Here is a 25,033-nt window from a genome sequence, read left to right as displayed (position 1 = left end):
TGGTTTTATATGTTGGGCCTTGGATCCGGTTTGGGCCCGGTCTAACCGGTTCGATCCGTTGGCCCAATTTTAGGCCAAAACCTTTAAAATTAGTGTCGGAATTTATATTTTAATTATTTTTACTCTTCTAACTTATCAAAATTAATTTTCTAATTCTTTTGAATAATAATTAATTTATTAGTTAATTATTTACTAATTACCTGGGTTTTACATCCATTTTGTGTGGGAGGCTTACGGTGTTGGTCTAATTGTATTGGAATCCAACTTCGAATGGTCCTAAGAAATGGTAGCTATGGTACAAGTGTGACTACCATTATACCTCCTTATAACCCAACAGTGCTTTCTACGGATCATGCTAACCGTTATCAGCTAATCACAACCTGATCCATACTGTGTACACTTGACATAAAATGTCAATGGTTCTGACTCATACACCCGATAATCTACACTTTTGTGAATGGTATAATCTTTCATCGCCATAATGTTAGCTTTTCTAGAACTAAATTCCATTCTTACGGCAGATTCACCTTCTGCCACAACAAAAAGTTCTGCTACAACAACACCATGTGATAAAAATTTAATAAATAAATATTAAATAAATGAAATCTATCTATAAATTATAAATCATAAATAAATTATTATAAATTTATATTAAATTCATACACATCAAAAATAAATATTCACTAAATTAATGTAAATATATACATATATTTATTCCTAATCAAGTAATTATCTCAATTTTAACTAAATAAATATATAAATAAATGCTAATTAAATTTAACCAAATAAATAAATAATTACATAAGGTTATTATCTTAAGTTTAACTAAATAAATGTATAAAAAAATTCTAATTAATGGTGAATGTTACCCAACCCCCTCTAAAATAATATGTAAGTTATCCTTCATGATGTGCCAAATTTTAATTGGTCATTATCTTAACCATAATTAGGTTATTTTATAATTTATTATTTGAGATGGATAATGGTATAATTTTTTAAAATATAAAAATCTCATTTTCGTTAATTGAAGCACATTCATATGTAAAATATAATATAATAAAATAAATCTATTTAAGATACTAAAAATATAATTAAAATCATGAACATATAAATATAATAGTAAAATTTGTACTCTAAACAAGTAAACATATGCTTTATCATACATAAATTATTTAAAAAATTGAATAAATTGTTAAAATTAATAACAAAAATTTAAAATGATAAAATTTAACTTTTTTACGTATTTTTTATAATATTTTATTCTTTTAATTTTTAATTTATTAGTACTTTATTATTTAATTAATGATTAAATAAATTATTTTTATAAAAAAAATAATTTTTGTATTATCTTAAAAAAGAGACCAATATAACAGTTTAAAAAATTATGTAAAAATAATATTTTAAATAAAAATATTTAATATTAAAATTTTTAAATATAAAAATAAATTATATAAATATTTAACAGATAAATATAAAATATATACCTAAAATAAATAAAATATATAAATAGAAGTACTCTTGAGAAATAGAGAATTATTTTTGTCTGTTTTATTTATTTTAGACATATATTTCATATTTATCTTTTAAATATCTATACAATTTATTTTTGCATTTAAAAATTTTAATATTAACTACTATTTATTTAAAATATTATTTTTACGTTACTTTTTAAACTGTTATATTGGTCTCTTCTTTAAAATAATATAAAAAATAATTTTTCATGAAAATAATTTGTTTAATTATTAAGTAAATAATAAAGTACTAATAAATTAAAATTTAAAAAAATAAAAATACTATAAAAAATACTTATAAAAAAATTAGATTTTATCATTTTAAACTTATGTTATTAATATTAACTATTTATTTTTTTTTAAATAATTTATGTATAATAAAAGATATGTTTATTTGTTTAAAATATAAATTTTATTATTATATTTGTATGTTCCTAATTTTAATTATACTTTTAAATATTCTGAATAGATTTATTATATTATATTATATTTTACATATGAATATATGTTCTATCATGTAATTAAATAAAGATATATTTTTTTAATAAAAAATTTAATTACCAAACTAACCATTAATTATGTTGATAAGGAGTGATCCACCGGAGGAAGAGGGATTGAATGAGAGGATAGGAGATAGCGATAAGGTCAGCAGTGGCTATATTGGAAAGGACGGCAAAGTTACGACGAAAATTTAACGACGATGTTAAGAGATGATGACGACGATGTTGGTGTTTCTTGTCACGACGGCGATGCTTGGAAGGACGGAAGTTAAGCAATGAAGAAAGAATGAAGGAGTGGAAAGGTACGTCAATGAACGGAAGTGGGGTTTTGATATTTTAAGAAATTATATCATTACCCATCTCAAATAATAAATTACAAAATAATCTAATTATGGTTAAGATGATGACCAATTAAAATTTGACACATAATGAAGGGTAACTTACATATTATTTTAGAGGGGGTTGGGTAGAATTCACCCTAATTAATTATATTTTCACATGTCACATAATTAATTAATCGATCAATAATATAAAATAACAAAATTCTAATCTCTCGCACAAATATCCAAATTACGTACCTGCATTTATATATCCAAGAAATTCTGGTGCATACATGACCTCCAAATCCAATGTGTGTACGAAAAATGGCTCCTCAAACAGATGTTGGTTTGCTAGTGCATTTGCCACTTCTGCCACATCTACCTCCACAGTATCGTCAGCTTGATCTTTGTCTCCATCTGGACCAACGACCTCGTAGTTGCTTTTAAACTCTTCCTCACTGTCACTATTGTAATCTTCTCATTCAATATTTTGGCCGGCTTTAGATTGTTCGAACTCAATATACAACTCAATAAACGACATCGTCTGAGAGCGACTTTCAATATACATTGAAAACATCTCTTGCGTTCTCACTTCATCAGTTACATAATTGGTTTAAAATTGAACAAATCCATCGAATACCGATATAGGATACTTGTATAAAATACATGACATTCTCCTTGACATTTAAGAACCAATCTTCTCACAAATCACACCTTTTAATTCTTCAAATGAGAGTGAATGGAATAACAATATCTAATAAATTTTCACATACAAATTTTACTTCTTTAGATGTTGGTAACAAAATCTAACCATAATAATATTCTTTTAGCACAATTCTATCATCTATTTTTTTTTTCACATAAAAAAATATTTGAAACACAAAGAAAAATACAATAAGGAGGAGAGTTCTCTAGAACTGAGGGAAGAAGAAAAAGAGAGATTTGACAATTGGAGTACGAATGGTAGATATATAGCCATACAAATCGATTAGTCCAATTTTTATTTAAGCGTTAAAATAATTTTTTAAAGACAAATGGGATGGTCCAATTTGCTCTCTCACAAAATAAAAAATTTAAAAAAATTTAAAAAATACTTAAATCGAATGATCTGATTAATTTCATACAGTTTTAAAATTTCTTCCTCACATAAATTAAATAGTTCAATTTGTGTACTAACCAATAAAAAAATTAAATAGTCCAATTTCTTTTACATAAATTTTAAAATGTAACCGCTATATTACGGTCTAACACACTCAAATTTCATAATAAGACACAACGCATACAATCTTCATATAAAAAAATAGCCTTAATGTGATGGTTGAGAAAAATTTTAGAAAAAAGTGGTAATAATTCCGTCTGGTATAGAAATATACATTAGCATATGTCGAGAAGAAGTGTAGTAAGTTATGCGAGAGAGGCAATATGCTTTCAGAAATAGCATTATGTTATGAATATATTTTATTTAATAAGTTAGTTGGCTGAGTTCTTGGTTAAAAGTTGGCAAATCAAAGGGCATATATTGTCATCCTAATAAATTACCAATTACCAAATACCAATGCTCAAATTTTCCCTCCTAAGCAAAGAATGGTTGGTTAGCTTGGTCCGTACATTGTGACAGGCGAAACTGTTCCCACCATTTTTTTTTCCATTATAAGTTTATAACATTAAATTTACATAATAAAAAAAGAATGATTTTACTTGGATATTTTACAAAATAAAATTTTAAAGTCTGTATATTTTTTATTATTTTTTATGTAAATTAAGCTCATTTATTTTGTCACGCAGGATAAATCAACTTTATCTTATTTCAGATTGATGAAAAAAATTGTCTTCAACAAATTAATCTAATTTTATTAATTATATAAAGAATATTTTTTAAATATAAAAATTTTTTTCTTGTCAACAAAAGTTTATATATTTTTTAGATATTGATCAAAATTTAGTATAATATTAAAGCTTATTTTAAAATAAACTTAAGCATTAGATCAGAATAACAAATTTTATATTGAATCTCAAATCAATTTTTATAATATATGATCTTCTAAATATTTATAATATTTGGTGGAATTTAAAATAAAATTAAACTAAAATCAAATCTGTAGTGACCTTAGATGTCTCCTAAATATTATGCATTTAAACTTAAAATTTAGTTAACATATATGTTAGGAGTATAAATCAAAATTATTAACTAAAATATTACAAAAAAAATGTAAAGTTGAATTTTCAATACGATTGTTATGTATTTATTAAAATAAAAATTTTGGAACTTTTTATTAATAATAAATTAAACATGTATCTTTAAAATATATAATAGCTAATTCCTTAAAATTATAGTTTTAATTAAAGATATTTATGGATAGGATCAGAGTGTGTTTAATTATTAGATCCGGATCTATACTAAAAGGTCACTAAATCTAATTTAATCCAATCCAAAAATGATCGAAAATAAATCGGATTAAACTTTCTACCCAATATAAGATTAGTATATACAAATTTATATATTTTATACATTGAAGTAATAAAATTATATTTTTAAAAATTAAATTTAACAAATATTATATTATATTTATATTAAAATAAATTAAAACAAACATAATATCATATAATATAAGGATTTTTTATTTTAATAAATAAAATAATTATAATAATTATTGAAATAAATAATTTAAAAAATATTTACCGAAATAAATATTCCTCTCTTATCTCATTTACACTGTAAACGAGATATATGTATTTATAAATAATTAAATATATTTTTAAAAATAATAAAAAATATTAATAATTTAAATTAGACCAAATTCTTAAAAATTGAACGTTTCAAATAATAGGAAATATGGACAATTTTAAATAATAGAAACTATAAACAGTACATTTTAAATAATAGAGAAGATGGACGGTCCATTTAAAATAAACACGTTAACATGTTTACTTTGAAAGCACATAAGTGCACCGTTAAATTGTCCACTGTTAACACAGTTATCTTTCTTTCGATGATTGACTCTTATTCATTAATGGGAATCATCCAACCAATTAATTCATCTCCATCAAGTTTTTTTTGGGACAAGGTTATTTAAATTATATTTTAAATTTTTATGTACACCCACACAACAACCGAAATTTTTATATAAATCCTAATAAAAAATCGTCAATGGATGAAAGTAAGTAAATGGAAGAAGCAATAATATTAATAATGGGTAGTTAAAAAAATAATCGTATTAATAGTGGGTAGTTTAACTGTGCACACTTATGTGTATTTTCACTTATTTCAATGATTAACAAAGTAAACGTGTTATTAGTGGGCAGTCAGACAATTCATCTTTTCTATTATTTAAAATAGATTGCTTATATTTCTTATTATTTAAAACCATCCATCTTTTTTATTAGAGTAAACTACCATTTCTACCCACGAAAGTTGAAAACGCTGACATATTTACCCATAGAAAAAGGAAATTACCATTTGTACCCATGAAATATGGATTTCGTATAACAAAATTATCCAAACACTAAAAAATTACCTAAAATTCTTAAATTACCCTTATCTTCACCACCACACCACCTCCTTCACCCAATCACTTTTCTAACCCTAACCCTCTTCACCCAGCCACCACCCCCCCTTTTCCTTTCTAATCTCAAATCCCACCACCATCTCATCTCTTTTATCACTACCATCACCACTACCACCACTATACCTCCATCATCATCTTCTTCACATAAAGCAGCAGCAGCAGCAACAACAACAACAACAACAATAGAAAATGCAAAGAGAAAAAAACGGTTCTTCCTCCCTCACTGAACAGCGTCGACGACGATGGTGGCAGTGACACCCACCGGCGCCGTTGCCCTCTCCTCCTTCTCCGATCTCTTGCGCGCTCTCTTCTTTCCAGACCAGCGACAACGACAGCGACGGACTCAATCAATGGCGGCGACAGCTCCCCCTTTTCTTGGGCTCGCATCTCCTCTTTGGGCTCCCTCAACAACGGCAATGATGATGCGATAGCGGCAGCGAGTCCCCACATTGCTAGTGCGGTCTCCCTCCCCCTCCTTTTCTCTTCTTCTTCCTCGGGTGGGGGTGTGTGTGTAATGTCTCTGTGTGTGAGTTTTGGAGGAAAAGGGGGTGGTGGCTGGGTGAAGGGGATGGTGGTGAAATTTGAGATTAGAAAGGGAAAGAGGGGTGGTGGCTGGGTGAAGAGAGTTAGGGTTAGAAAGGTGATTGGGTGAAAGAGGTGGTGTGGTAGTGAAGATAAGGGTAATTTAGGGATTTTAGGTAATTTTTTAGTGTTTGGATAATTTTGTTATGCGAAATCCATATTTCATGGGTACAAATGGTAATTTCCTTTTTCTATGGGTAGATATGTGAGCGTCTTCAACTTTCGTGGGTAGAAATTGTAGTTTACTCTTTTTATTATTTGAAACATTCCATTTTTAAGAGTTTGATTCAATTTAAATCATTAATATTATTTATTATTTTCAAAAATTATATTTAATTATTTATAAATACATATATCTCGTTTATAGTGTAAACGAAATATGAAAATTAAAAAACTACACATATCTTTTTTACACGGTAAACGAAATACCTACAAAATTATCTCGTTTAGTATAAACGAAATAAGTGAAAAATATTTATTTCAGTAAATATTTTTTAAATTATTTATTTTAGTAATTATTATAATTATTTTATTTATTAAAATAAAAAATCTTATAATATAAAAATATTAATTAAAATATAAAAATATAATATAATATTATTAATTTTATTCTAAAATATATATTTTTATTATAAAAAATAATTTTAGACCGAATCTGTATTCCAAAATATAATTTAAACCCGACCTAAAAATGATAAAAATAACAAACTTAAGCTCGATAAAATATATCTTGAGTCTCGACCAAATTTCAGGCGGGATCAAATAATGAATACCCCTAGTTTTTATATTCTCACTCTTTAGAGGTCCTACAAGAATTTCAATAACTTGTTGCTGAGTTAAACAGAATTCTCAGTCATGAATCTTTTTCCAAGTGTAGTGTCCACTCAAACAATTAACAAAAACACTCGCACACCAACAGACACGCCATTATCGTAGTGCCCTAATGCTGCCGAAGAGTAATAAGTAGACTTGTCCTACATTTTCTGACAGCATTAATCTTGTGTGCCACTGCAACTTTGAATGAATTTGACTTTTTGCTGTATATTTTTGTGTTCTTAATACGAATGGGAAAATTTAATTGTCCAATAACTATATAATAAGAGTTGTTGACTTACTATTATGTGTTTTATTGTCTAAATTTACTAAAGAATCTACTAATATTAAACTTTTTATTTATATATTATTTTATAAATTTATACGCTTTTGAAAAATACTTCTTTGCTTTGAAATGTTCTTTTTTAATTTAATGTAGAATAAATTATAAAATATTTTAAAATAAAAATATTTTAAAATTAATGTGTATTTTTTTAAAATATTAATTATTAAAGATATAATTACAAAATTTAAGAGTAAATGTGTTTTTTAATCCCTCACTATTTGTTTGAAAGAGGATTTTCACTTCACAATTTAAATATTTCTAAACATTTTTTAACCATCCAAGTTATTAATTTAAGCGGTCTATATTATTAGTTTAAGTGACTCCTGTAAATAATCATTGGTAAAACATATTGTAAATTATAGTTCTAAAAATTAGACTGAATCGGTTGGACCGGGAATAAGAGACAATTACAGTTCGGTTTATTAAATAAAACTGTTAAATCAAAAGCTTCTTAAAAACTGTTGAATTGATCGAGAAACCGGTTGAACTAAACCAATATTCGACTGGTTTTTCAAAAACAACGTGTTTAGTTATTTTTTAAAAAAATTTCAAGCATAGGTTTGGTCGAACTTTTCTCCCTCATCATTCTCAGTTTCTCAAAATTGAAGAATATTTTCCTGGAAGATCTTAAAAAATAATTTTCAGACACAGGTTCTTTGTCTGTTCAAGATCTTTGTCTGTTCGTGTGCTCCAGTCCCTCTACTCATTCATCAGTCGCTAGCTTCTTCATCGTGTTTGTCGAGTCGTCGTGCTCCAACCCATCATGCTGCTCAGTCGCACTTTGCCCGTCGTCCCTTATCGTCGTCTATTGAATCATCCGTCGTGCTCATTCCTCGAAGCCTCAAACCCCTCACAGTTCGTTTCATTGTTCTCGAAGCCTCCAACCCAGATTCTCCAATCGCCAGCGTCCACGGGCCCTGTTCTGCCGCTCTTCGCATGTGGTCCATTGTCGTGGTCATCGCCAGGTCGCCATCGTCGTGGTCACATTCAACTGCTCTTCCTCAAAATCTGCTCACTACCTCACTTAGCAAAGGTAATGATTGCTCTGCTCAGTGCTCAAATCCGTTCTTGGTTTATTAGCTTTGTTTTGTCACTACTTGATGATGACTCTGTGGTGCGAATTTTTGGAATATCCACAATTGAACCGGCAAGTGCACTGAGTCGTCCAAGTAATACCTCAGGTAAGTGAGGGTCGATTCCACGAGGACTAAGGAACTGAGCAACAATGGTCAATTGATTGGCTTAGTCAGGCGAACAAGAAAAGTTGGTTTTGTAGGTTTTAAAAGCATTAAACACAAAACGGCCAGTTATTAATGGAATTCCTTGTCGGTACTCCGTAAAATACTCGTTTGGCCGAGGGCTTAATGTTTATATATATATTTTATGGTCCTTCCATTAACCACTCCTTGCTCCCACACTGTGCCTATCCCTTTTCAGAAATAATAGATTGCAGCTAATCCAGTTGATCCTGTATAGGCGGTGCTTTGGTAAGCACCGGACAGCACAGAAGCTTCTCGAAGCAAGAGTAAAGAAAGCAAATAGTGAGTTTGGTGTAGAGATCAATGAGAGAAATAGTTAAGATATTGGAGATGTTTACTTGTTCGGATTAAGTTTTCTTACCAACTATTTTAATCATGTAAGATTCATTTCATGGCAAACTGTAATTGACTAAACCTTAATCTCTTGGTGATTTAGTCTCCTCTAATCTTCATCAACCGCCAATCTCTTGGTCACTTGATTTCGATTAGAGGGTTAAGTTCATATCTAGTTTATGGCTGCAAAAACCCTAATTAGCCAAAGCTAAATGGATTATATGTCACGTATTCAGATTAGTTCAAGTAATTAGCAATTTAGGAGGAATTTACTTTCAAGCTGTGTTCAGGTGATTAACCTCTCCCAATGGTCACAAGAACGCATCTAGAATAAGGGTCATACTCTTATTCCACTCAGATTCATAAAATCAAGAACGAAAGTAATCTTTGAAATTGAATCATTACATTAATTAAAATAGAAGAAGAATAGTCTTAATCCATAGAAATAAACAGAACTCCTACCTTAACCAAGGAGGTTTAGTGGCTCATGACTTACAGAGAAAACAAGGGTTCTGAAAAGTGAAATGTGCGAAAAGTAAGAAGATTCCCCTAAAAGGTTAATCTTTTCTCTTTTATATCTAACCTAATTTGATTTGCAAATAAAATAAAATAATAAATCCTAAAACTAAAAGATATTGTTTGTAAATAAAAATTATAAAATTAAAGATAAGATAACTAATAAAGGCTAAATCCAACTAGAGATACTCCAAGAGGGTGGATTCGGTTCAGACTGCCTGGTGCTAAACGCCAGCTGAGCGTTTAGCGCCCAAAGAGGTAGCAAGCTCCCTTGGCGTTTCTGAGTGTTGGCGCTAAATGCCAGCTTGGCGTTTAGCACCCAAAGGGTGGGCTTCGACTCTTCTCTTTTTACTCCAAACTCTGTCTAACTGATCCGAATTTTACCTGAAATCATAAAAACACTAAAACAACTCAAAGTAGCATTCAAAGAGGATTTTTGCACTGAAATATAATAAAACTTAATAAATTTTAACTTAAAAGGACAGCGATACAAAACGCTTATCTCAGGACCAGTGTCGGGAATCGAGCAACAAATCGACACATGAGCTCATGGCCTGTATAGGACTAGACATGCATCATAGTTGTTTGCACATATTTGTTTGTGATTGAATTTTCTATGATTGTGTGTGCTTGTGATTGGATTCTATGTTCTGTAATTATTGAGTTGGATTATACTTTGTTGACTGTTGTTATTGACTGAGAATATAATAAAATGAACTTAACTTCTAATCCTGACCCTACTAAGAACTCTCCAATTCTTACCCCATATTTTCACCCCTTTCAGCTACAGGTGCGAAGGTTTAGTGTGGAGCTACAGGAGCATAGAAGATTATTTTCACGAGTTGAGTTGTTAGAATTTATTTTCCCCTCGTCGTTTAATATTTTGGTTTTTAGAGGGGTTGGACTTGTAATTGAGGTTCTTTGACTAAGTCTATGTATATAGAGCTATGTGAATATATATACTTTTGTGATTAAGTAATTTAAAATAAAGAATCTTCGTTTTCTTAATTAAAAGTTTCGGTTCGTATTCACAAAGGCTCAATATTAAATAAATATAGTATGAAATTAAAGGAGTAGAGGTAGGTGATGCCCGGATTTTTAGTGTGATCATGAGGTGCTAAAAGTTAGAGTGTTACATCCGGAAACAAAATTTCTCCAATCATCTGCATGATATATCCTTTGGTATAATGCAGCAGGCATTTCTCCGTCGGGTGATCCTCCAACTCCCCACAAACAGTATTCTGAAACCAAGCAAGCTTGACAATCCACTTGGTCTGTGACTGTCTATCATCGGGGTCCAGAACAACACCTAGTAGCTGCTGACATAAGTCCTCAATAGACCGTCCCTGATGGGACTACTCCCATTCACTGATGTAGTCACTGACTGGATCTCCATCAATGTTGAGTCTCAACTGGTTCGCCACGTCATGCAGGGTAATAGTCATCTCCGCACATGGCAGGTGAAACATGTGAGATTCAGGTCGCCATCTCTCGATCAAAGCTGAGACCAATGGTCAGTCATGCTCCCACTCTAACATGTATACAACATGTTCAAATCATGCTTGTCTAAGATGTGACCTAATCTACTCAGACGAACGTCCCAATAAATTTCTTCTAGTACACAAGATCCGAAGCGCTTACCAAACAAAATAAATCAATAAAAAAAAAACAGGAGTCAACAAGTAATATCACAAATTCAAATTTCAAACATATAAAAGATATGAGTTATAAAGTGTACGATTTGGCCAAGTCTTCCTATTATATGGTCAACCTGATCCAGTCTATAAAGGGTATCCTCGTCCCCCAACAATAATCTAAATAACATAATTAGTTGAATTTAAACAATAATCTAAATAAAATAACTTAATTTAAAATTAACTAAATTATTACCAACCACATTTGGCAATAATCAAATAAAAAGAAAAATAAAAAAACAGAAAAATTAACCATAATTAATTCAAACGAAACAATAATTAAAATAATTTTTTTTAACTAACATCTATTCATAACTACATGATCGTTTCACATATTCTAAACTCACAACACATACATGGTCATGTAAACTAAATGTATAATCTAATTATCAAACTAATTAATATTTAACTAATAACTTAATTTAACTAACTAAAGAAATATGTTAAAATAATAAACAACAACAAATCAAATAGAAAAAAAAAACAAAAGAACAGAATTACCTAAAACTGACGAACCGAAGAGATCAAAAACTTCAACAATACCCAAAGAAATAAGCTTCACAAGAGAAGCAGGGATGAGAGTGAAAAACGTAAAAGTGAAATGTGAAAAATAAAGTGGTTTCCCATCGGTTTTTATACTTGGGCGAACTCAATGTGAAATTCACCAACACTTGAAGTTCGCCGGGGTACGGCGAACCTTAGGAAAATAACAAGGTTCGTTGGGAGGTTCGAAAATTAAAGTTTTAATAATTTTTTCTTGAGAAATAAAAATTTTTATTTTATAATAAAAAAATTCGACTGATATATGTCATGTTTGTAAAGTTTAGAGACTAAATATAAACAACTGAAATTTCAGAAACTAAATTGATGCTCGCATATATGTTCAGGAATCAAATTGAGTATTAACTCATCGAAATTATTCATTTAGATGATTTCAAATATTAAACTTAAAATTAAATATTTTTACTGACAATACAATTAATTATTTAAAATAAGTAGAGTACATTTTTTTGTTTCTTGTTTCTAATGATTGTTATTTCTTTTTAAAAGTACTTTTAATATTTAATTACATTCAACGTTGTCTCTAATATTTTTTATTCATATTAAAATTATTTTTTCTCATCCCCTCCCCCCTTCACTATCCGCTCCCTTTTTCCCTCCTTCTTCCCTTCCACTCCCACCTTTACCCATAGCTTTTCCAATGCCATCCCTTCCCTTTTCTTCGCTACCCTTTTCTCTTCGCTTGTCACTAGCCTTAACTCCATCACTGTCATGTCCCCTGTCGTCCTTGGCTCCCACTACTGCTACTATGCCACTCCATCCATTGTCTCTTCCACATACATCACTTTTAGTTCCTTCCGCCTCTTTTTCTCTCCCCCTCATTGTATCCTTGTTGCTCATATTCTCCCACCTCTCCTATTTCTTCTGTTCTTGGTTTGGTTTTTATTTTTTGTTTTGTTAGATTTTAGTTTTAATTTTTTTTTTCTGATTTTTAGTTCTAGCTCAAAATAACCCTTGTGATTTCTTTCTTTCTTTTTATCGTAATCCATTTTGTGGTGATAATGGTTCTCTTTTATAAGTGTTATAATTTTGGTAGTACGAATTTTACCAGTTTAAAAAGAATATCTTATGAGGAGAGTTTTTTGTTTTTAGAAGCGTTTGTAAATTTGAGAAATATTCAGATTTATTCGAACTAGAAAAAAAATCTATTCTACTGTAAAACACATGTATAGATTTAGAAATGAAAAAGATTTGGGTTTGTCTATGTTTCTACTCATTAAAATTTTTGGAATCCAATATTGCATCTTCTATCAAATAATAGTTTCTCGTAGTGGATATTTATCTCCTTTATTAGCTATAAATCTTACGCTTTTTTTTTGTGATTTTTAACTGTCATTTAACTATTTTATTAATAGAAGTTTTAGCTCTTCTGCTAAAAAAAATTTAAAAAGAAATTTAATTTTCATATATTTTCCGTGTAAAAAAAATTTATACTTATTGACAATAAATCTTATATCATTGCATTAACAAAAGTAATTAATTTTTAAATCTATTACTTCAAAAATCATATAAACATATAAATTTAATTAGATAATTATATGAGTAAACAATCAAATTCGTCTCTAAAAGATCACTTATTTTTTAAATAAGTTTTTAAAAGATTTTTTTAATTAAATTTGTCCTCAAAGATTTTAAATTAGTCATATTAGTTCTTTCGTTACTTTCGTTTCTATTTTATTCAGGGACGGATCTATTCTTGGGGGTGTGGGGGCAAGCGTCCCCACTACAATTTAAAATTTTATTGAGTAGTATATAATAATAATATTTATTTGCCTCAACTAAATTATTAAATTTGACCCCACAATAATTTTTTATTCAACTTTCGACACTTAATAGTCAATTTGAGTATTTCATACTAGATGTCCATTATAAGGGTAAAAAACTCAAATAAACCAAGCCGAGAAGTTTATTACCCAAATCAGCCAAAACAAAAATTTTTTCAGCAATCCACCAATGACCATTTAAATATAATTCGAATCATATTGATTCGAACTACAAATGCATGTAATTCGAAACAATTAGCTTCGAATTACGTTTGAATGGATATGCATGTAATTCGAATCAAGTAGATTCGAATTAGAGAAGAGTAAATCGAATTGACTCGATTCGAATTAGTAGGCTCACGTGACTCTATGGAGTTCGAATCATATTGATTCGAATTATTCAATATTAGTGACACTAGGTAGTTCGAATTAAGTTGATTCGAATTACTAGTGAGTTGCCTATATAATGCTACGTTAGTTGGATATATATCAAAATTTTTTTTTCACATTCTTACTTGGATAGTTGGATATATATCTTATAGTTGATACAAAAGATATTTACTGTATAATTTTATTTTTCTAAAAATATTTTATATATATATATATATATATATATATATATATTTTGATGATTACACAATTTTAGAAATATTTAAAAAGTATTATTAAAATTAAAATTATATTTTTTATTATTTGACAATAAAATTAAAAATTAAAAATTAGGAATTAATATTCTGTAACTAAATTTATATAATTAATGCTAAATAAGATAAGTTTTGGCTGTTTTTTTTTGTCTACCTAACAATATTAATCCCTAATATTTTTGTTAGGGTACAAATTTGCCACCACAACTACTGGCTACCTAGCAATATTAATTCCTAATTTTTAATTTTTAATTTTTAATTTTATTTTCAAATAATAAAAAATATCATTTTAATTTTAATAATATTTTTTAAATATTTCTAAAATTGTGTATATATAATATTTTTAGAAAAATAAAATTATACAGTAAATATCTTTTGTATCAACTATAAGATATATATCCAACTATCCAAGTAAGAATGTGAAAAAAAAATTTGATATATATCCAACTAACGTAGCATTATATAGGCAACTCACTAGTAATTCGAATCAACTTAATTCGAACTACCTAGTGTCACCAACATTGAATAATTCGAATCAATATGATTCGAACTCCATAGAGTCACATGAGCCTACTAATTCGAATCGAGTCAATTCGATTTACTCTTCTCTAATTCGAATTTACTTGATTCGAATTACATGCATATTCATTTAAACGTAATTCGAAGCAAGTTATTTCGAATTACATGTATTTGTAGTTCGAATCATATTGATTCGAATTATATATAAATGGCCATTGGTAGATTGCTGAAATAATTTTTGTTTTGGCTGATTTGGATAATAAACTTTTCAGCTTGGTTTATTTGGGTTTTTTACCCCATTATAATGATCAATTTTTAAATTTAAATAAGATTGATGTTCTTTCTTAGAAATCGACTCAAAAGAATATTATTTATCCATTTGTATTTCTTCTTTTGAAATTAGCTTTAGTTTTTTATAACTACACTAATTGAATGAACTTTTTCAACTATGAATATCATCAAGAGCTAATTATATGAAAGTTGAGTTTTAAATTATTGTTCAACGACATATACAAAAAAAGAGACATTTTGATTATATTGTCAAGGTTTTTAAATACGAAATATAAAAAATTAAATTTTAAATTATATGTTATTATTTAAATTACTATTTTAGTATTTTAATTTGTAATTAGATATTTTGAAATCTAATCATATTTTATAATAACAAAATATAATTATAACAACAATTATGCTACGTATACATAAAATAATCATTTGTACAAAATAAATCTTAAAATACAAATTTTGAAATACAAAATACATATTAAAAATAAGTTAAATAATATATATATATTTATACACAAATTTATACTAGATAATTTGATACCTAATTTTTTATGTAAACTTAATATTATTATTATAAAAATTATTATCATGTTATATATATTTCGCCCCCACTATCAAAATTTTCTGGATCCGTCACTTGCTAACAATGTCAAAATTTGTTTATGTGACACTTAAATAATACCACATTGACTAGTACATACTTGACTGTCTTAATTAGTGGTTAACATGATAAGTTTATGCAATTAGATGAAATTAACCTCAAATTAAAAGGGACCGCATTGAAGTTCATCAATTTGGAGTTGATTTGATCTAATTTCATAAAATATTAGTATCCAATTAGAATTATCAAGTGTGTACTATAATATCACTTAACGTACTCCTACCATACCAACAAAGTTTGACACCATCATCAGCAAAAGTGACAAAAAGACAAATATGACCAATTTAACATTTTGAAAGACAAATTTGATTTATAATATCTTTCGATAATTAATTTGGAGAATCTCTCGAAAACAAATTCGACTATTTATTTATAATTATATAAAACTCTTTCCTATATTGGTGTATCAAAATTATATTCCTAAACGAATCTCCTTAAAAATTGGTTAAAACAATTAAATAGAAAATCTTGTCTCCTAATATATTATTAATAAATTTAATATAATAAAAATAAAAATATTTTTATTTAAATTTTTATTTATAATATTTTAAAAAAAATGTCTAACTCTTAAATTTGTTAAAAAAATTCTTCTACCACAGCGTAGAAGCATCTTAATTGTTATTAAATGATCATATTATATGTATACAAAGAATCGAATTCGAAACCTCTAAATGAGGATAGAAAGACTATTATTTTTAACTATAATTTGTTAAAAAAATACATATATTGATATTATATGATCAAATTAAATATTTAAGACTATCGAGTTAAAACTCAAATAACATAGTTTTCTTTTTCTCACTTGGATTAGAGTTTCGCTCCTAATTAAAAAAAAATTAACCAAGTTGATCATATAGTTTAAAGATTAATAATCAGAAATTTAAGTTAAAGAAAGAAGAGGTTAGAGAGGAGTGACATAAGATGGAAAAAAAAGGATTAAACTTAGCTATAACCTGTTCATCTTTTTAAAAATAAGTATAATTTGTTCATTTAACATTTTTTAGAGTTCAATATTAAAATATATAATACATATTAAAAATAAATTAAATAATATATATTTTACACACAAATATATAATAACTAATTTAATAATTATTTTTTTATGTGCATAATATTTATTTTATTACCAAATTGTTACCAAATATTACCTAAGAAAACAGAAATAAGGACTATGTTTAATTAAAAAAAAAGGCAAAGAAATACACCTGTGAATAAACGAAAACAAAAGTGATCCCATCATCTTTGTTTTTTTTTTTTTCTTTTTCTGGAGCTAATAAATTTCAGTTAATACTCCAACGCAATTTTCTATTTTTCCTTTTTCTTTTCTATTCCTTTTCACATACTCATTGTAACTTCCAGACAGGCTTCCGTTACCGTTACATTCCCCGTCAATGGGGAGCTCCAAAATCCCCAAAAAAATTCCTAACTATCCACCACTGCCACCTCACCGCCGTCTTCACCGTCGTCATCGTCGATCCACCTCTCAACAGGAGCACACTCCACTTTATGCCGACTCTTCCAGTCAAGTGCTTGGCAAGCGCGTGAGCAATAATTAACCACTCCACAAACCGAACATCTCCGAAACTCTCTCTTCCTCGTTTCAGGCCTTCCACAACCCAAATGTGAACACAGCCTCCGATTCGGCCCGGCCGAACCACCCCGGTTCGAAAACCACTCAATCATGAACCGGTTCGCAAGGTGTGGCTCCTGGGCCGGGACGTTACAGCCGTAATCACTTAGCAACGGACACCCTGCAGCATACTGGACCCTTGGATTTAAGTTCGGGTTCTGGTTCGGCACAATGCTCCACGTGATATTAGTGCGCGCGTGGAGGCTGTTGCAAACGGACGCCAGCTCACGCGCGTTGGCTTGAACGAGAAACCGTCGCCCTTCCATAACGTTTTGCTTAACTCCGTAACCGTCTTGCAAGCAATGACCCAACTCGCGCAGCGCGTCGACGTGGCCGAGGAATGCGGCGCGTGCGCAAAGAGCCACACCGCCCCTTAGGTCCTTGTCGTCCTTCGAGGCTCCGCTCCCATTGAACTGTAAAACGGCCAGAGAGTAAAGTGCCGGCGCGTGACACCTCATCGCCGCCTTCGATATTAGCGACCTTCCACTCTCACGGTGTTCTAAACAGTAGAACCGAATCTGCATATAAAAGAAAAAAGTTTTGTAAATAATATAATTAACTATGCCAAAAATATTTATGGTGTGTTTGGTTCCAGTTTTTTTGAAGTTACCATTCCAAGAGTGTAGCATGCTTCGATGTTTCCGGCATCAGCGCAACGTTTGAGGAAGCGGTGAGAAGATTCTGACCAGCTTCTGGCTTTGACTGAGAATGTTTTTTGGGATGCTTTTGATAGAACCATCGAGTGAAGACCCAACGTGTTCAGCCTTTTACACCTGTATTTCCCCAGAAAAAGGTTTTTAATTAAGAGTGAAAAAAGATAATAAAATAGACTCAAAAAGGAAAAAGATATAAAATAGCAAGATTTCAGGAACATACGTCAAAAGAACACGGATGAAATCGGAAGGAGAATTGGAGGACGAACTAAGTTTCGCGAGGATTGAGAGGAGAAGGTCATCCGGCAAAATCTCCAAGAGTTCGGAGCCTCCGACTGTTGTTGTTGTTGTGTCGGAAGAGGAAGATGATAATAATGATAATGTCTTGTGCCTTTTACGGATAACAAATTGTTGTTGCGAAGAAGGCATTTTGTTGTTTCTGTTTCTATTGGGGCGTGGTGTGAGTGTGTTGAAAGAGGACCTTTCTGAGAGAGCTTTGTTTGAACACATGGTGGATAAGGGTAGAAGTGGAGGATAAGAGAGGCCTCCTCTTCTGGTTCTCATAATAGGTCTCTATTACTTCTTGGGTCTATTTATTTGTGCGTATGTGCCGTAGAGTAGTCCAAGCTTCTCCCTTTGTAACTGTGAGTAATAAATAAAGAAGAGTGAAAGCAAAGGGAGGACTTTGGTTTGAGGAGTTATAGACGAGAAAGAAAGAGAAATGAATCCAACAGGAGTACCGTAGGAGTACCGTAGGAGTACCGCACCCCAATGCTGCTTGTTAGAAACAAGACTCAGAAAAAGAATTTATGTATTATTGAATATAATTAAGTTGTCTATTTAATTTGGGTAGAATGATACAATATAAAAGAATATTTATAGATATTAAAAGAATCATAATAATAAAAATGTAATCTTCTATAATAAATATTCATATATAATAAATAATACTAATTAATTCTAATTATATTCTAACACTGCTCATGACAACAATACTAGAGCCACTGCAATAAAAAATGAAAATTCAGGTACATTATTTTTACGTCAATTTAAGAGCAATTTATTTTAAATCTTTAATAAACCAATAGCATTCTAATATTAAGTAGATTTTTCAAAATATAAAAAGTTATTTGAATATCTTAAGTTACATTTTTATATAAATTGAATTTAATAAATTTGATTTATCTTAATACGTACTAAACCGAAGTCATAAGATTTAAATTGCATGTAAATAGATTTTACGTATAAATACAAACTAATGACTTCGAATTAAATGACCATATTAAATCGATACAAATGGATTCGATTTATATATGCTAGTAAATCGAATTCATTCAATTCAATCTATAGATGTAAAGAGAAGCCCATGGTAAATCGAATCCAATGATTTTGATTTAGTAGTTTTCGTAAATCGAAACCCATAGATTCGATTTACATGTAAAACCTCTCTCAAGCAATTTGAATCCAGTGGATTCGATTTATGGTAAAAATGGCTACGTGTGTGTTTGGATTACAGTTTGCAAACCAGAGTTTGCATAAAATTGATTTTGTAAAATTGATTTTGATGATAAGTTAGTTTGGGTTAACGTGATTTATGTTTGGTAATCTTTGTATTAAAATTGATTATAGTAAAATAAATATTGTTTGGATTATACTACTCAAAATCACTTTTAGATGAAAAATTACTAAAATAGACATCAATTTTATATACCTGCAAAATCAGAATACTATAAAAAATATTTATCATATAAATAAAATAAATATAATAAAAAATAAAAATATAAAAGAGAGTACTATAAATTTTATAATGTCACACAAAAAGAAAATATTCTATAATTTTTTTTAGTATCGTCAGTACTCTTTAATTTAGTATTATTTTAGACTATAAATTTTTATTATTTATGACTCTATTGTTACTTATAATTAATTTTTTATTTATTTTGTCATTTTTTTATAGGATCATAATTTATATTATTCAAAATTTTGATAATAAACGTAATATATAATAATTACAATTACAAATTTTACAAATTCAGAATAAAAAATAAAAAAATTAATACAAAACAAAAATAGAGTACATCAAAGAATAGAAAAAAATTATACAGATAAGAAATAATAAAAATTTCATAAAACCAACAACATATATTATATGAACAAAAAAATACCATAAAACGTAAATAAAATTCATATGAATAAAATCAAATAAAAATAAAAAAATTTCAATTTGTTAGTGATTGAAATAAATCTGAACGATTTTGATGAAAAAAAATGGAACTAAAAAATTATGAAGAAGTAGGAAGAACTACAAAGAATGACTGTGAAGATAATAGTTACTAGTATCATTTTTATAGAAGAAAATGAAGGGTAGGGTTGGTAAAAAAGAAATATTTGAGCTTCTCCTAAACGTGAACGTAAAACGTGAAACGCAGAAGGTACAAATTTGAGCTTCTCCTAAACGTGGGTTCAGAGGCAGAATCAATTCTGCGTTCACAAAGATAAAAATGGCCAAACATAAGAGTGAAGCTTTCAAGAAGCTCAAACGTGCTTCTCTCCGCCCCAACGTGTTTGCCAAACACACCCTACATATACAAATCAAATTTCATTCATTCGAACTACAAAAACATACAAACCCCAAACCAACCCCACCACCAGATCCGAAATAATCGGAATACAGCCTTGGAATATTGGAAGCTGAACACATGGAGGACAACTCGAATCGTCTATATCGGCTAGATGGAGTCGCACATATTGCTTGCGCCATCCACCTCGAGGTTAGTGAACAAATTTTCCTTGTTTAAACATAAATTAGTCATTCTAGTAATGTTAGCATAAATCGTGTGGTAGTTAGTTAGAGTATTCTAGTGATGTTAATACAAGTGCATGTTAGAAGTAGTAAGCTATTAGGTAGTTAGATTTTGATAACTTGAAATGCTACCAAGGAAGGTTATTTAGGATTGTAGGATATGTTAGATTTTTGGGTTAAATATGATTTTGGTCTCTAACATAGAGGCTGAAAATTTATTTCGTCCCCGATTTTTTTTTTTCGCTACAAAATGATCCCGAAGGTTTAACTTAGTTTTAAAACCGTCCGGCGGACCAAAATGCCCATTCCCCTTCTTCCCTAAAATCAAGCAGAAGCAGAAGCAAAAGCAGAAGCAAAAGTAGAACCAGAACCAGAACTAGAAGCAACAACAACAATGAATCAACAATTTAATCAAGCAGAAGCAGGAGCAGGAGCAGAAATAGAAACAAGAGCAGAACAGCAACAACAACAATGAATCAACAATGTAATCAAGCAGAAGCAGGAGCAGAACACAACAACAACAACAATGAAACAATGTAATCAATCAGAAGTAGAAGTAACCAGAAGCAACAATAATCAGAAATCAACAACATAATAGAAGTAGAAGCAGAAGAAGAATGGGAGCAGTAGCAGAAGCCAGCGAGCCACCCGAAACCGCCATCACAGCTCTGATCCGCCATTACAGCGTCGCAACCCTTTTCTTCTTCTTTCTTCATGCTACCTTAGCGCCACCGTCACAGCACGACCTCTTCTTCTCCCTCGGCACACCACCAAACTCTTTCCTTGTTCTTGCCTCGAACCAGAACCCACCGCAATCGAGCACCTCCGCCGAGCCCAGAGGAGCAGCGACAAGATCTAGCCACCGAACGACGACGAGCAGTGGTGGTAGCCCTTGCCCCTTCCCCCCTCTTCTTCCCTGAACCAACTCTCCTCCCTCCCCCCCCCCCACGAATCCCTTCCCCCTTTCTCCCTTATTCAACGTTTTCTTTTTTTTTAGTTAGGGGTAATTTTGGAATAAAAAAATTAATAAAAAGGACGATTTTAAAACAAACTGAAATTTTCGGGACCATTTTGTAGCGAAAAAAATCCGGGAACGAAATAAATTTTTGCTTCTATGTTAGGGACCAAAATCGTACTTAACCCTAGATTTTTGAAGTTATTAGTCTTATATTCCACAAACATGGCAATTATGAAAAGTTAATTCCACTTAGTCAACCCTAACATTGAGGGTAAGTCAAATAGGCATAATTGATCTTAATCCACAAATCCTAGCCAACTCACGAATTAGCTTAGTAAAAGAATAGCGTTAGTGAAAACAAAATCAACTAACAACCCTAAATCACCAATTAATATTGGACATGAATGACTCAAGGTTACCTAAGTCCTCAATCCCAAGCCAAAAGTGTAAAATATACTCTATAATTGAAAGAGACATTTTATCAAACACTTAGAAGGCATATAAACAATCATTATAAATTGCATGAATTATGAAATCTATAACTATTAAACTCAAGAAAACAATGAAAATAACTCAAGTAAGCATCAATAAGATGAAAAACATCAAAATTGCATTAATAGAAAACCAAGATTCACAAGAGTTCATGAAACTAAAATAGCATAAAACAAGAAACTAACAATAAAAGCTAATTGAATTAAGAGGATAGAACAAGAAAATATAAAAAAAACTAAACTAAAACAATATTAAAACCTAAATCTAAAGAGAAATTAAACTAAGGGAGAAATTATCATGTACGATTTGAATTTTTATTAGTAGACGATTTAAATTTTTTATTTGATAATGAACCATATATACATTAAAAATTTAAATATTATATTTTTCTATACAAATTTTTTTAATTAGTAATCTTAACATGTACTCTTAGGACACATAAAGAGCACATATAGAAGAGCATATATTAGCTAAATCTACAAAATAAATATTATATTTATACATATATGTATTTTAGAAACAAAAAAATGCTAAGTTAGGGTGTTAATTTATCGGATATGATCCACAGATCTTTGACATTTATCTGTATACAATCTACAATTCATGGATATAATCCTATCCGCAATCCAATAGGAGCGGATTGTAGATTTCACATTTATATACTCAGATCCACAAAATAAATAAAAATATATATACTTTTTTTAACACTTAAAATCATAATTCTCCTCCACCTTTGACTGCACTATGCCCCCAACCTCACCACACTCACTCTTGGCTCTTTTGTCCTTAGGCTCAACACCGTCCGATCGTCCACCATCGCCATCCTCTACACCGTCATGTCAGAGGTTGGGTGGCTCACCTCACCTCACTCCTTCTCTATGCCACCACCATCATCTAATCCTCTCTTCCTTAGTCTATTGCCGCTCATGGATCTCGCTACTCACTGCTCGCTTCCTTGCCTCTGTTTGTCACCTCTGTTCTTCGAGGTTTGTCACCACCATTTTTCTTCTAGCTTCCCTTTTACTTCTACTTTTGGCTTATGGCTTCACTTTACTTTTGCTTATGCTTTGAGGCATGTGGTTTAAATTATTTTGGTTTTCGATTCTTAATATGAAGTTTATTAATTTTTTTTAATTCTGGATGGTTGTTATGATATGGTGTATTTTCTTATTTTAAAGTTAGATATCAATATATTTTCCCTCCAATTGGTTGGTTATTTTTCTTTCAACCCATTTTGGTTTGATTTTGTAGCCTCGATTTGATGTGTTTATACTAATGAGTTGTTGATTAGTAGATAGTTACACTTTGTTCTTTTGTAGCCTCGATTTTGATGCATTTATTTAATTTGTTTTTGTTGTTGAGTATTTATGCTTCAAATGAATCCTTCCTAATGCATTCTCTCTCTAATATGGGCTTGTTTAAAGTTAGCCCTAGTAACTCAAAGAGGCCTATTAACACAAGAATATGTAAGAAGTACCTTCCTTAGCAAGACACTTTGGTGAGGAACATTTCAACCTGACTAGAAAGAGATTGCGAAAACACAAAGGTAGTTCCATGGGCAAAAAGGGTGAGGATGAGAAAATCCAGTCTGTGGACTAGTCGGTGGTGGATTACGTCCAGTAAGTGTTGCACATTTTTCTATAATGTCTATTAATATTTATTTTTAAATATTAAGGGATGATGACAATGATGGATAATGCTTGTTGTGACAGGGAGATACCTGAGTTGCGTGCTGAGGAGCTTATTGGGAAGCATGATCTTCTACTAGTCATCTTCAACAAGGTTTGAACAGTGAGTTATTTAAATGCAAACTAGGATATCATTATGATAGCATGGCTTTTAAAGTTTCCTAAAGGGCACGTGTTGTATCTTGTATTTGTGTTTCAGCATCTTGTTGAGAACATTAGCTCCATGCGGTCCCTCCTAGGAGTGCAACATCGAACACTGAAAAGTATATCAGAATGTGTCACAACCCATGGAAAGATACTAGAGATTTTATGGCTGGAGTATGCCAAATGACGAAAGAAATTAAAGACCAGCCAAAAGTGAATGTCGAAACATATGATGCCCAACTCATTGTTGGTTCAGAAGACATTGGAAAAGGCAATGCGATTATAAAAAGATCCCCAAAAAGATTGCAATAAATCAGGCAACGCAAATAGAGCAACCGTTGAAGGTTAGGTGTTTAATAGCGCAAAAGGACTACTTTACACGTTTTATGACTTACTTTAATGATGGTCATAGTGAAAAATATTATGGTCTTTGTAGAGAAGAGGCTCAACTTTAAGTCAGTTGTCCTTAGAGACTACTCTGACAGAATGGTGCCGAAGGGAACATCAACTTTATTCTTGTTTGACATTAACACTTATAGATTCGTTACCTCAGAAGACACGCCAAAGGTTAGTATTTCTGGTTTGGAGCCTTTTATGGTTATAAATATCAAATGGTAAAGTTTAATGTGGTGTTGTTGTCATACTATTTTCATTCCCGTTTGTGGTAGAAGTTACTTGATGGGAAATTTAGGCCATGGAAAGGGATGACCTTCATCGCTGCTGAACTCACCGTGGCAGCGTACATCTTCGCTCGTGATTTAGACCAAAGGTCAACTTTAATCTTTTTCTTCT

The 25,033-nt window shown here is 30.3% G+C and overlaps 1 protein-coding gene across 1 annotated transcript; it reads right to left on the bottom strand.

Moving 5' to 3' along the window:
* Positions 1-17,085: 17,085 nt before the first annotated feature.
* Positions 17,086-18,969, bottom strand: LOC112784850 (F-box protein At1g67340). Its single transcript, XM_025828181.3, has 3 exons — positions 18,380-18,969; positions 18,114-18,276; positions 17,086-18,021 (listed from the first exon to the last, which is right to left on the bottom strand). The coding sequence occupies exons 1-3, from the start codon at positions 18,718-18,720 to the stop codon at positions 17,296-17,298; spliced, it is 1,230 nt and encodes a 409-aa protein (XP_025683966.1). The 5' UTR covers positions 18,721-18,969; the 3' UTR covers positions 17,086-17,295.
* Between the last annotated feature and the right edge of the window lie 6,064 nt (positions 18,970-25,033).

Source organism: Arachis hypogaea, chromosome 20, assembly GCF_003086295.3.
Source record: "Arachis hypogaea cultivar Tifrunner chromosome 20, arahy.Tifrunner.gnm2.J5K5, whole genome shotgun sequence".
NCBI classification, from domain to species: Eukaryota; Viridiplantae; Streptophyta; class Magnoliopsida; order Fabales; family Fabaceae; genus Arachis; species Arachis hypogaea.
The sequence above is the reverse complement of the archived record's forward strand: the minus strand, read 5'-3'. Positions and strand labels throughout refer to the sequence as shown.

Excerpts from the sequence above, each read along its gene's own strand:
- LOC112784850 (XM_025828181.3), bottom strand. The coding sequence starts at position 18,720 with ATGAGAACCAGAAGAGGAGGCCTCTCTTATCCTCCACTTCTACCCTTA. Across the intron at positions 18,277-18,379 it reads TTCATCCGTGTTCTTTTGAC|GTGTAAAAGGCTGAACACGT; the intron begins GTATGTTCCTGA and ends GGGGAAATACAG. Across the intron at positions 18,022-18,113 it reads CATGCTACACTCTTGGAATG|ATTCGGTTCTACTGTTTAGA; the intron begins GTAACTTCAAAA and ends TTTTATATGCAG.